The following is a 14,607-nucleotide window of genomic DNA, read 5'->3' on the forward strand; positions in this document are numbered from 1 at the left end:
ATCATCATAACAGGCTAGGGTCAGCAGAGTCATCTCATCATCTTAAGAGGCTGGGGTCAGCAGAACCACCTCATCATCATGAGGCTGGGGTCAGCAGAGTCATCTCATCATCATAAGAGGCTGGGGTCAGCAGAACCACCTCATCGTCATGAGGCTGGGGTCAGTCAGCTCATCATAACTGGCTGTGGTCAGCAGAGTTGTGGTGCCTCTGAGGGTTCAGTCACCACAGAGGTACTGCACCTCACCCAGAGGTGTTGTGTCCCACTTTCAGGTAAGGAGGGGACACCACCCAGGACTCTAACCCTCGCACCCAACACACACCAGTTCAGTCGGGGCACCTGGACGTACCCTAAGGGAGGAAGGTCTCATCTCAGGCTGGATAGGAAAGGGTGTTGTGGAGTGGGTGGGGAAGGTAGGAAAAGGGGAGGAGCTGACTATTGAGTTAGAACAGTCTAGAGGCAGACAGTGAGTATGCAGGGAGAAGAACAGAGCAGACATGTGACAGCAGTTGGTCCTGAGGAGACTAAAAGAGAAAGACATTGCAGAACACAACTAAAAAAAGGAAGAGAGAAACAGAAGGAAGCTCTTGAGAGAACAGAAGGAGTCCTAGAGGCACGGGTAGTGAGAAGTCCACCCGTAGGGCTCATATCCAGAAGTGGAGGAACCAGGTCGCAGTGAGGTATCGGCCCTCAAACTTGTGGAGAAACTAAGGACTCAGCTAGCTAACCGGAGGCTGTGATATCTGTATGTGCCACAGCCACATCCACCCATACTTCACCAAAAAGGCAGCCATATAGGAGCAAGGAGACTCAGAGGAGGTCGCCCTATAAGGTCCGCGGCTGCTAGCTAGGGAAACTGTGGGGAAAGACGCTGACCAGAAGTGGAAGCCAGTGTAGCGAGACGGCCAGAGAAAGACATATGAAAGAAGTCCTGGAAAGGTGCACCCCAAACTACCTGGGAGTTTACTGGACCACTCACCCAGAGAACATAGCCTCCAACTGGAGTTTGTGCACTGGAGAACTGTAAGTAAGCATTGGAAACTGCACCACGCTGTATCCTCACATTTATTTACTGCGCCATCCACCCTGCACCACAGCTACTACAACATCCATCATCTCACAATTCCACCTAAGTGCCCTGGGACTAAAGCTCTACCTGTGGAGAGCTGTACCAACTCTGCTGCATTACCATCAGCCCCAGCGGCCTCTCCAAGCAACGTCGGCTAACACCTTTATTGCCGAATACCACAGGTGGAGTGACAAACATTTAATCCCATAAACTTATAAACTTTATTCCCATTTACATCCCCTTTTATTGGACGCCCAGGGCCACTGCTACCGTGACATGTCCCCTTTAAGAACCGGCCCTGTACAGAGTGCCCCACGGCTCTGGCGGGTGCTCCAGAGTCAGCTCATCATCATAAGAGGCTGGGGTCAGCAGGGTCACCTCATCCTAAGATGTTGGGGTCAGCAGAATCAGCTCATCATAAAAGGCTGGGGTCAGCAGGGTCACCTCATCCTAAGATGTTGGGGTCAGCAGAATCAGCTCATCATAAGAGGCTGGGGTCAGCAGGGTCACCTCATCCTAAGATGTTGGGGTCAGCAGAATCAGCTCATCATAACAGGCTGGGGTCAGCAGGGTCACCTCATCCTAAGATGTTGGGGTCAGCAGAATCAGCTCCTCATAAGAGGCTGGGGTCAGCAGGGTCACCTCATCCTAAGATGTTGGGGTCAGCAGAATCAGCTCATCATAAGAGGCTGGGGTCTGCAGGGTCACCTCATCCTAAGATGTTGGGGTCAGCAGAATCAGCTCCTCATAAGAGGCTGGGGTCAGCAGGGTCACCTCATCCTAAGATGTTGGGGTCAGCAGAATCAGCTCCTCATAAGAGGCTGGGGTCTGCAGGGTCACCTCATCCTAAGATGTTGGGGTCAGCAGAATCAGCTCCTCATAAGAGGCTGGGGTCAGCAGGGTCCTAGCAGGTGTTTATACCAATAGCTCACAGGACCACTTTATTTCCCGCTACTGGTGTGATCGTGGCACCGAGCCTCCTGATTACAGGCTTATCTGTGCTTACAAGCAGAGGTTGCGTTCAGAGAGCGGACAGAATACTCGCCTTTCTGAGCTCATCTCCTGGCTCTGGATGAGCAATGTAGCATTTTAGTCCTTGTGCACTTTATATCATTCTGCTTACACCATCTGGTATTAGTTCTAGTTCAGGCCCTAAAAACAAAAAAGTTTGTTGTTTTCGGTGACTCCTATGGGAAGTGCTAAGGCATCAGCCGGCGCTGTCCACATCTTCTTGCCGTCACCTACTGCAGGCAGCAGTACACCGTTAAGGCAAACCTGGAGGGTTGCATGAAATTAAAAAAAACATGGCTGGTTTCTTCAGCACCTGCCCATGGTGGGGCATGGCAATGCAGCTTACACAATTAAAGTGTACACATGGACAAGGGGCGCCAAGTCCGTTCAGTAGAAATGATGCAAGACGAAATGTAATGTAGTCTGCCATGACGGGGCACTGCACTCAGCAGATTGTCACACACAATATTTATTGCATACAAGACCAATAAAAAAAGACATACAAATGCTTCTCACAAAATTAGAATATCACCAAAAAGTGAATTGATTTCAGTTCTTCAAAACAAAAAGTGAATCTCATATATTCTATAGAGACATTACACACAGAGTTATCTATTTCACGTGTTTATTTCTGTTAATGTTGATGATTATGGCTTACAGCCAATGAAAACCCAGAAGTCAGTATCTCATTAAATTAAAATAATTAACAATAATCACCTGCAAAGGCTCCTAAGTGTTTATAAAGGTCCCATAGTCTGTCAGAAGCTCCACAATCATGGGGAAGACTGCTGACCTGACAGATGTCCAGAAGACGTCACTGACACACTCCACAAGGAGGGGAAGCCACAAAAGGTCATTGCTAAAGAAGCCGCTGTTCACACAGTTCTGTATCCAAGCATATTAATGGAAAGTGGAAGGAAAAAGTGTGGTAGAAAAAGGAGCAACAGGGATAACTGCAGCCTGGAAAGGAGTGTTATGAAAAGGACATTAAGAAAATTGGGGGAGATTCACAAGCAGCGGACTGCTGCTGGAGTCATTGCTTCACCACACACAGACGTGTCCAGGACATGGGCGACAAGTGTCACATTCCTTGTGTCCGGCCGCTCATGACCAATAGACAACGCCAGAAGCGTCTTACCTGGGCCAAGGAGGAAAAGAACCGGACTGTTGTCAGTGGTCCAAGGTGTTGTGTTCAGATGAAAGTAAATTCTGCATTTAATTTGGAAATCAAGGTCGCAGAGTCTGGAGGAAGAGTGGAGGCCACAATCCGAGCTGCTGGAGGTCTGGTGTGAAGTCTCCACTATCAGTGATGGTTTGGGGGCCATGTCATCTGCTGGTGTAGGTCCACTGTGTTTTATCAAGACCAAAGTCAGCGCAGCCGTCTACCAGGACATTGTAGAGCCCTTCATGCTTCCCTCTGCCGACAAGCTTTTTGGAGATGGAAATGTCATTCTCCAGCAGGACTTGGCCGCTGTCCACACGGCCAAAATTACCAATACCTGGTGTAAAAACAACAGTATCACTGGGCTTGATTGGCAGCAAACTCGCCTGACCTTAACCCCATAGAGAATCTATAGAGTATTGTCAAGAGAAAGATGAGACACCAGACCCAACAATGCAGATGAGCTGAAGGCTGCTATCAAAGCAACCTGGGCTTCCATAACCCCTCAGCAGTGCCACAGGCTGATCGCCTCCATGCCACGCCGCATTGATGCAGTAATTGATGCAAAAGGAGCCCGACCAAGTATTGAGTGCATTTACTGAACAGACATCTCAGTAGGGAACATTTCAGATCTTACAATAATTTTTTAAGCTGGTGCTATAAAGTATTCTCATTTACTGAGATAATGACTTTTGGGTTTTCATTGGCTGTAAGCCATAATCATCAACATTACCAGAAATAAACACGTGAAATAGATCACTCTGTATGTAATGACTCTATAGGATATAGGAGATTCACTTTTTGCATTGAAGAACTGAAATAAATTCAATTTTTGATGATATTCTAAATTTGTGAGAAGTACTTGTATGTATACACACACACAACAACTGCAACAAATCATCATTTCCCCACCATCATGTCTAGCCCTTCGTGGAGTGGAGGTGCATCTGTATTTTGCGTTGTGCCGTCTGTGCCCGTTCCTGGAGGTCCTGTTGAGTGCAGTCGGATCCATCTTTCACATAAGGGGTGCAGTACGTCACGTGAGGCTCATGCGCTGTCCAACGCCAGCTGCTGAAGAAGTCTATGACAGTGGTGGATGAGGGAATGCGTCCGGGATGATGACGGCGTGTCAACAGTCAGAGATGCTGACAGTTTCTTGCCAGCATTAAGCGCACGCAGCTTCTGCAGGGAAAGAGGCACATTTATAGATAACAGCAACAAATGCTCAGGCACAGACAGGATCGAGAATAGCGTCAGCCTTAATAAACATAGAAACATAAAGGGGTAAGTGTGGACATAATCTGCACTGCCGAATGATTGAAGATCCAGATGTATTTTCATAAAGAAGTGTGGTTTATTCAAGGCGTTTCAGAGTTCCGTCATCAGGAAGTACCACAAACATGAAGGAGTCATAACTCTGAAACGCGTTGAATAAACCAGACTTCTTCATGAAAACACATCTGGATCTTCATTTGGCAGCGCAGATTATATCCACACTATCCCCTTTTTATTTCTATGGTTTGGTCGCTTGTGACCTGTGGATCTGCTGCAGCGAATAAATTCTACGTGCTATAATAATAGCTCAGTCTGGCGAGTACAATCCAATTGTATCTACCCCATTTTTCCCCAGATAAGACCCTACTTGCGCTATCTTTCCAGAAGCATTCATTAGCCTTAATAAACATGGCACAGCACCACCAGGATGGACCAGAATAGAAGGGTGCCAATCTTTGGCACATCGTATGAGCCCTGTCGGGATACATTTGCTAGCCTGTGATACCAATACATAGTTACATAGTTACATAGTTATTAAGGTTGAAGGAAGACTATATGTCCATCTAGTTCAACCCATAGCCTAACCTAACATGTTGATCCAGAGGAAGGCAAAAAAACCCCATGTGCAAAGAGTAAGCTCCACATTGGGGAAAAAAATTCCTTCCCGACTCCACATACGGCAATCAGACTAGTTCCCTGGATCAACGCCCTATCAAGGAATCTAGTGTATATACCCTGTAACATTATACTTTTCCAGAAAGGTATCCAGTCCCCTCTTAAATTTAAGTAATGAATCACTCATTACAACATCATACGGCAGAGAGTTCCATAGTCTCACTGCTCTTACAGTAAAGAATCCACGTCTGTTATTATGCTTAAACCTTTTTTCCTCCAACCGCAGAGGATGCCCCCTTGTCCCTGTCTCAGGTCTATGATTAAAAAGATCATCAGAAAGGTCTTTGTACTGTCCCCTCATATATTTATACATTAAAATAAGATCACCCCTTAGTCTTCGTTTTTCCAAACTAATACTGTCCACGTCAGAAGCATGTAGGACACACACCGCACTCTCACCATGGCCCACCTTTACCTCTAGGTTATTAGTACCTGACAAATGTTAGAAATGCCACTGAGACTGCGTAACGCGATGACAGATGCCAGCCGCACTGGCTCCTCCGGGTCTGTACAAGCTGCATGAAGCAGGGACTTTGGCACCTTCATCTGAAGAACCGGAAAATCTGCTCCATCACCAGAGAATGACCCCAGGTTCCCAAGGGCCGTGGCTGCATGGACACGAATCTTAACTTGAGGGTCCCTTAATAAAATTAGTAACTGAGATGCTGCGATAGAAACCCAGGAAAAGTTGTCTCCAGAACAGGATCTATGAAAAACGCAATTCCCTACAGCAAATGCAGCAGATCTCCGGACTCTGGCATCTGGATTGGACAGACAGTCCACAAGGTTTTCTGTCACAGAAGGTGAAAGGAACTCTCCAAGGCGCGAGAGGTTTCCAGCCAAGGAACAGGCGGCTGATCTCATCTCTGGATCCACAGACTGAAGGTGCTGATGAAGCAGGGCATCACAGTCTCCTATGATTAACTGCACCAGGGAGTTTGAGAGGGATGATCGGATTAAGTGACTGAATAGAGTCAAGAGCTCGATGACTACACAGCCCGACCCGGACCACACCGCTCTTCTCAACCATGACACCACATCCTGTGAAGATAAAGCCTTGGAAGAGAACTGCTGCAAGAACTCCTCATCCATGAGTGCAAGGCGGCCAATAAGGCAGACTGGGGTCTCCACTTGCCCCTCTGGGAGCAGAGAACACACCTGTAAAACATGATAAAGCCCACATTATTATTTCGCCATATTGGAAGATTGACCATGCAGTCACAGGAGTCACTGGTACCTGAAGGAGAGAAGCCACCACGTGTTCTTGTCTCAGGGATTGCAAGATATCATGTAAAGTTTCAGATGAGACGTCCAAAGACAGAGGAACACACAGGAGCTGAGATGCCAGACTGGCAATATCCAGAAGAGTCTGAAGACCGTCCCAACCAGAAACCTGGCACCTGCAGGAAATCTCTCATAGGTTAATGAAAGCACGGTCAATGTACCATTTAACCACAGTGCAAGGTGAAGATATACAGCTATATGAAAGTATTTGCCCCTTCCTGATCTCCTATTCTTTTGCTTGTTTGTCCCATTTATATGTTTCAGATCGCCAAATAAATGTAAATATTAGACAAAGATAGCAGAAGTAATCACAAAATGCAGTTTAGAAATGAAGGTCTTTATTACTAAGAGAAAAAGAAATCCAAACCTACAGGGCCCTGTGTGGAAATATGATTGCTCCCCCCCCCCTTAAAACATAAATTAACTGTGGTTTATCAAATCTTTGGGAAGCTGAGCTCACATTCCCTAGCCGCACCCAGGCCTGATTACTGCCACACCTGTTCTCAATCAAGAAATCACTTAAATAGAACCTACCTGACAAAGTGAACTAGACCAAAAGATCCTCAAAAGCTAGACATCATGCCATGATCCAAAGACATTTTGGAACAAATAAGAAACAAAGTACCGTATATACTCGAGTATCAGCCAAGATTTTTTAGCCCAAAAAAATGGGCTGAAAGTGCCCCTCTCGGCTTATACTCGAGTCATGGAAGGTGGGTGGGGTGGGGGGGGGAAGGTGGGGGGGGGGGGGGGGAGTTTGACAGATGAGGGGGAGCGACGCCTGTCAAATACTCACCTTAGGCGGCGCGCACACTAATACGTCATCGCACCCTCCTGAACAGTCAGGGCAGAGGACGCGGAAGACGAGGTGGCGGTGGAACGCGGAAAGGTGAATACGACATACTCACCTGCTCCTGACGCAGTCCCTGCATGTCCCACAGTCTTCGGGCACAGCAGCTTCTTCCCCTGTTCAGCGGTCACTGGTACCGCTCATTAAAGTTATGAATATAGACTCCACTCCCATAGGGGTGGAGCCGCATATTCATTACTGTAATGAGCGGTGTCACGTGACCGCTCACTACAGGAAAAGCTGCCGAGACGTGGGACATGCGGGGACCGCGTCAGGAGCGATGGGAGGTGAGTATGTCATACTCACCTTTCCGCGTTCCACCGCCGCCTCGTCTTCCGCGTCCTCTGCAGTGACTGTTCAGGTCAGAGGGCGCGATGACGTATTAGTGTGCGCGCCGCCCTCTGCCTGAACAGTCAGTGCGGAGAGACGGGACGCTGGGGAGCAACGGGCCGCGACAAGAGGTGAGTATGTCATTTTTTTTTTTTTAGTGCAGCAGCAGCATTACATGTGGCACAATGCTATATGGCATTATATGGAGCGTCTATGGGGCCATAAAGAACTGCATGGAGCATTATATGGGGCATCTATGGGGGCATAAAAAACTGCATAGAGCATTATACGGGGCATCTATGGGGCCATAAAGAACTGCATGGAGCATTATATGGGGCATCTTATGGGGCCATAAAGAACTGCATGGAGCATTATAAGGAGCATCTATGGGGCCATAAAGAACTGCATGGAGCATTATATGGGGCATCTATGGGGGCATAAAAAACTGCATAGAGCATTATACGGGGCATCTATGCCGCCATAAAGAACTGCATGGAGCATTATATGGGGCATCTTATGGGGCCATAAAGAACTGCATGGAGCATTATACGGAGCATCTATGGGGCCATAAAGAACTGCATGGAGCATTATATGGGGCATCTTATGGGGCCATAAAGAACTGCATGGAGCATTATATGGGGCATATTTGTATATGGAGAATCTTATGGGGCAATAATGAACTGTATGGAGCATTATATGAGGCTCCTGATTCAATATGGATATTCACAAACACTTAACCTACTGATGTCCCAATTAATTTTACTTTTATTGGTATCTATTTTTGACATTTACCGGTAGCTGCTGCATTTTCCACCCTAGGCTTATACTTGAGTCAATAAGTTTTCCCAGTTTTTTGTTGCAAAATTAGGGGGGGTCGGCTTATACACGAGTATATACAGTAATTTAGATCTATCAGTCTGGAAAAGGTTATAAAGCCATGTCTAAAGCTTTGTGACTCCAGTGAACCACAGTGAGAGCCATTATACACAAATGGTAAAAACACGGAACAGTGGTGAACATTCCCAGGAGTGGCCGGCTAACCAAAGTTATTCCAAGATCGCAGCGACAGCTCATCCAGTAGGTCACAAACTAAACCACAACAACACTCAAAGAACTGCAGTCCTCACTAGTCTCAGTTAATGTCAGGGTTCATGACTCCACCATAAGAAAGAGGCTGAGCAAAAATGGCCTGCATCGCAGAGTTCCAAGATGAAAACCACTGCTGAGCAATAAGAACATAAAGGTTCGTCTCAGTCATGCCAGGAAACATTTTGATGATTCCCAAAACTTTTAGAAGAATACTCTGTGGAGTGACAAGACAAAAGTTGAACTTTATGGGAGGTGTATGTCCGCTTACATCTGGTGTAGAAGTAACACAGCATTTCAGAAAAGGAACAGCATACCAACAGTGAAATACGGTGGTGGTAGTGTGATGCTCTGGGTCTGTTTGGCTGCTTCAGGACCTGGAAGATTTGCTGTGGTAAATGGAACCATGAATTCTGCTGTCTACCAAAAAAATCCTGAAGGAAAATGTCTGGCCATCTGTTCGTGACCTCCAGCTGAAGCACACTTGGGTTATGCAGCAGGACAAGGATCCAAAACACACCATCAACTCCACCACTGAATGGCTTAAAGGGACACTGTCACCTGAATTTGCAGGGAACAATCTTCAGCCATGGAGGCGGGGTTTTTGGGTGTTTGATTCACCCTTTCCTTACCCGCTGGCTGCATGTTGGCTGCAATATTGGATTGAAGTTCATTCTCTGTCCTCCATAGTACACGCCTGTGCAAGGCAAGATTACCTTGTGCAGGCATGTACTACGGAGGACAGAGAATGAACTTTAATCCAATATTACAGCCAGCAGGTAAGGAAAGGGTGAATCAAACACCCCAAAACCCCGCCTCCATGGCTGAAGATTGTTCCCTCCAAATTCAGGTGACAGTGTCCCTTTAAGAAAAACTAAAATAAGACTTTGGAGTGGTCTAGTCAAAGTCCTGACCCTGATCAGTGTAATCAGTATAACGGTGCCGACCTGACACTTGTCTGTAGTCACTGTGCACAATCCTGATCACAGGTATCAGTGTAATCAGTATAACGGCACCGACCTGACACTGTCTGTAGTCACTGAGCACAATCCTGATCACAGGTATCAGTGTAACGGCACCGACCTGACACTGCCTGTAGTCACTGAGCACAATCATGATCACAGGTGTCAGTGTAATCAGTATAACGGCACCGACCTGACACTGTAGTCACTGAGCACAATCCTGATCACAGGTATCAGTGTAATCAGTAGAACGGTGCCGACCTGACACTGCCTGTAGTCACTGAGCACAATCCTGATCACAGGTATCAGTGTAATCAGTATAACGGCACCGACCTGACACTGCCTGTAGTCACTGAGCACAATCCTGATCACAGGTGTCAGTGTAATCAGTATAACGGCACCGACCTGACACTGCCTGTAGTCACTGAGCACAATCCTGACCACAGGTATCAGTGTAATCAGTAAAACGGCACTGAGCTGACACTGTAGTCACTGAGCACAATCCTGATCACAGGTATTATTATTATTATTATTTATTTATATAGCACCATTGATTCCATGGTCTGTACATGAGAAGGGGTTACATACAAGTTACAAATATCACATACAGTAAACAAACTAACAATGACGGACTGATACAGAGGGGCGAGGACCCTGCCCTTGCGGGCTTACATTCTACAGGATTATGGGGAAGGAGACAGTAGGTTGAGGGTTGCAGGAGCTCCGGTGTTGGTGAGGCGGTAGCTCCGGTGTTGGTGAGGCGGTAGCTCCGGTGTTGGTGAGGCGGTAGCTCCGGTGTTGGTGAGGCGGTAGCTCCGGTGTTGGTGAGGCGGTAGCTCCGGTGTTGGTGAGGCGGTAGCTCCGGTGTTGGTGAGGCGGTAGCTCCGGTGTTGGTGAGGCGGTAGCTCCGGTGTTGGTGAGGCGGTAGCTCCGGTGTTGGTGAGGCGGTAGCTCCGGTGTTGGTGAGGCGGTAGCTCCGGTGTTGGTGAGGCGGTAGCTCCGGTGTTGGTGAGGCGGTAGCTCCGGTGTTGGTGAGGCGGTAGCTCCGGTGTTGGTGAGGCGGTAGCTCCGGTGTTGGTGAGGCGGTAGCTCCGGTGTTGGTGAGGCGGTAGCTCCGGTGTTGGTGAGGCGGTAGCTCCGGTGTTGGTGAGGCGGTAGCTCCGGTGTTGGTGAGGCGGTAGCTCCGGTGTTGGTGAGGCAGCAGCGGTGTCAGTGCAGGCTGTAGGCTTTCCTGAAGAGTTAAGTTTTCAGGTTCCGTCTGAAGGATCCGACTGGTGGTTGATAGTCGGACGTGTTGGGGCAGAGAGTTCCAGAGGATGGGGGATATTCGGGAGAAGTCTTGGAGGCGATTGGATGAGGAGCGAATAAGTGTGGAGGAGAGAAGGAGGTCTTGGGAGGACCGGAGATCACGTGAGGGAAGGTATCGAGAGATTAGTTCAGAGATATATGGAGGAGACAGGTTGTGGATGGCTTTGTAATCAGTGTAATCAGTATAACGGCACCGACCTGACACTGACTGGAGTCACAGAGAACAATCATGATGATAGGGGCACTTTAATAATGAAGACCTTCATTTATAAACTACATTGCGTGATTACTTGTTTTATCTTTGTCTAATATTTACATTTGTTTGCTGATCTGAAACATTTAAATGTGACAAACATGAAAAAGAATAGGAAATGGGGAAGAGTGTGAACCCTTTTTCACACTACTGTAGATACAGACACACATCATACTGCACATCAGGAGAGTTAGAACAGAAGGCACCAGGACACCACGGATCATTACAAATCACAGTCTTTATATCCGGAATACAGCATTACACACAACTTACGCTTCAATCACATGATCCAGGAATCCAGGATGCACAAGTCGGGCTAAAGTGACCAAAACAAGACTTTCAGAGCTCCCAAGAAGACCAAAAAAATGGCCAGGGTCCTGAACTGAAGTAATGAGAGCCAAGTGCAGGAACTTCACAAGCCCTGAGGAAACACGTACAGATAAGGAAACGGGGTCATCCATAATACAGTCCCTCATCCCTGCCCATGTACTGTATATATATCGACGTTACTGCCCAGCGGCCTGTATACAACACCTGATCTCAGCCCATATATACACTCTTAAAATATCAAGAAGGAAAAGTTGTGAAATTATGAAAAAAATCACAGAAAGGAGACATGTTATTGACCTGAAAATAATAAAAAAAAAAATGAAAAACATTTTCAAAGCACTCTAAATTTATTCAGTATGGAGTTTGAGCTCCAGGTGCAGGAATCTCGCCACCTCCGGCCTCGGCTGCTTCCACTGAAGTCATTAATGGTCGTCTAAGGACGGTTCTGCTGCGGATTGTACAAATCATCAGGATCCGCTGCCGGCAACTCCTGTATAATAACTGACCAATGACTTCTCCAATCCGGAGAAGCTGACGGCAGCCTCTGTGTAATCACTGACCGATGACATCCCTGATGTGCTCAATGGAGGATGCTATCAAAGCAACCTGGGCTTCCATAACCCCTCAGCAGTGCCACAGGCTGGTCGCCTCCATTCCACGCCACATTGATGCAGTAATTGATGCAAAAGGAGCCCGATCAAGTATTGAGTGCATTTACTGAACATACATTCAATTTTTCAAGCTGATGTTAGAAAGTATTCTAATTTACTGAGACAATGACTTTTGGGTTTTCTTTGGCTGTAAGCCATAATCATCAACATTAACAGAAATAAACACATGAAATAGATCACTCTGTGTGTAATGACTCTATAGAATATGCGAGTTTCACTTTTTGTATTGAAGAACTGAAATAAATTCACTTTTTGATGATATTTTAATTTAGTGAGAAGCACTTGTATAAATCAATCACTGACTCCAAAAGCGTTATGCCGCGGTGTAACGTAGTCCGTTTAACGGAGACACTGAACGCAGTGTGAACCTATCCTTAGGGCTTGCTCACATTTGCATATTAAAAAATCGCTCCGAAGTTCATCAATAACAGTTGGATGAGTGTCATGAGAGTATGCACATTTTTGTCGTTAAGAATGCGTATGCAATGTGTTTTTAACATGTTTTACATACTACAATTCTCTATGAAACTTAAAGCCAATTTACAAAACTAATCAAGCAATCTTATATAAAGATATTGATAGCTAGCTAGTAGAAAGATATTGGAACATAATATGTAGATAATAAATAGACAGAATAGATATCCTGCAGATATATAACTTTATAACCCCTACATATTATAAACTTGCACCCTTGAGTGCCTTTCATATTGAGTTTATTCTACAGATTAGCCTGGTTTAACCTAATAAATAAATGAAAAAAATAAAGAGACACGGGGTCCTCCCTCCAGCCTATTTTTTTATATCCAGCCAAGGTAAAGCAGACAGCTGGGGGCTGATATTATCAGGCTGGGAAGGTCCCTGGTTATTGGGCCCTTCCCAACCTAAAAATACCAGCTCGCAGTCACCCCACAAGTAGCGCATCACACCAGTTTTTGCGCTTTGCCTTCACTCTTCCCAATTGCCCAGGTGTGGTGGAAATTGGAGTAATGGGGCTTGGGTTTGATGTCAGCTGTGACTTGTCCAAAAACACAGCTGGCATCAAGGCCTGGAGTTAGTAATGGAGCGGGGTCTCTCAGACATGAAGCCCTGAAGTTAAGTAATGGAGAAAGGTCTATCTGACATTAAGCTCAGGGGTTAGTAACGAAGAGGGGTCCATCAGGCATCAAGCCCTGTGGTTAGTAATGGAGAGGGGTCTATTAGATATCAAGCCCTAGGGTTAGTAATGGGGAGGGGTCTATCAGACATCAAGCCCTGTGGTCAATAATGGAGAGGAAAATTTTCTCCCAATCCCTTCATACCATGCACTGTTCACCCTCCCCCACTGCATCTAGCTCACAATCTGACTTTGAACCAGTCACAGAAGAATTGATCAGGCTTCTTACATCTTCTCACCATACTATTTGCAACAGTGACCCTATTCCCTCACATCTCCTTCAGTCAATTTTCCCAGCTGTCACCACTCACCTAACAAAAATATTCCACCTCTTTCTTCCTGTATTTTTCCCTCTTCATTTGATCATGCAAGCATACATCCAATACTTAAAAAAACATCCCTCAACCAAAACTGTGCTAACTATAGACCTGTCTCCAATTTTCCCTTCATCTCAACTCCTGGAACGCTTGGTCCACATCCGTCTAATCCGCTATTTCTCAGATCCCACTGCCTTGCCACCAATATGTCACGATTCACACCGTGACCATCACCCCCACATTACGGATTGGGGTTACTTTAGGCCAACAGACGGCTATCACATGTGCAGGGGGGCTTATCTTAGTTATCCATCCACTGCTACAATGTGATGAAAAAAAACACACAAGTCTATTGACCTCTTAATTTACAGCAGGGGCTTATTTTAGGTATCTGTTGTGAATTCTGTTGTCAAGCTCCCTCCTGTGGTCATGAATGGTACTTCGGCTGGTTCTGTCCATGGGCTTCCTCTGGTGGTTGTGAGTGGGGCTGCGGCTTCTGAGTTTCCTTCCACAGGTGACGAGGTTAATTCGTTAGCTGGCTGCTCTATTTAACTCCACTTAGATCATTGCTCCATGCCACCTGTCAATGTTCCAGTATTGGTCTGGTTCGCTCCTGGATCGTTCCTGTGACCTGTCTTCCCAGCAGAAGCTAAGTTCCTGCTTGTTTTTCTCTGGTTTGCTATTTTTTTGTCCAGCTTGCTGGAAGCTCTGGGACGCAGAGGGAGCGCCTCCGCACCGTGAGTCGGTGCGGAGGGTCTTTTTGCGCCCTCTGCGTGGTCTTTTTATAGTTTTTGTGCTGACCGCAAAGTTACCTTTCCTATCCTCTGTCTGTTCAGTAAGTCGGGCCTCTCTTTGCTATATCTATTTCATCT

The 14,607-nt window shown here is 46.5% G+C and overlaps 1 protein-coding gene across 1 annotated transcript in view; it reads right to left on the bottom strand.

The window, feature by feature from the left end:
* Positions 1-2,530: 2,530 nt before the first annotated feature.
* Positions 2,531-14,607, bottom strand: part of STK36 (serine/threonine kinase 36) — a 112,651-nt gene continuing 100,574 nt past the window's right edge. Inside the window, exons 24-27 of the mRNA XM_069735263.1 lie at positions 11,538-11,685; positions 6,429-6,591; positions 5,624-6,349; positions 2,531-4,423 (exon numbers count right to left, since the gene is read on the bottom strand). Of these exons, the coding sequence (XP_069591364.1) occupies positions 4,289-4,423; positions 5,624-6,349; positions 6,429-6,591; positions 11,538-11,685 (1,172 nt within the window). The 3' untranslated portion in view covers positions 2,531-4,288. The remainder of the gene's footprint in view (positions 4,424-5,623; positions 6,350-6,428; positions 6,592-11,537; positions 11,686-14,607) is intronic.

Source organism: Ranitomeya imitator, chromosome 7 (assembly GCF_032444005.1).
Source record: "Ranitomeya imitator isolate aRanImi1 chromosome 7, aRanImi1.pri, whole genome shotgun sequence".
Classification (NCBI taxonomy): Eukaryota; Metazoa; Chordata; class Amphibia; order Anura; family Dendrobatidae; genus Ranitomeya; species Ranitomeya imitator.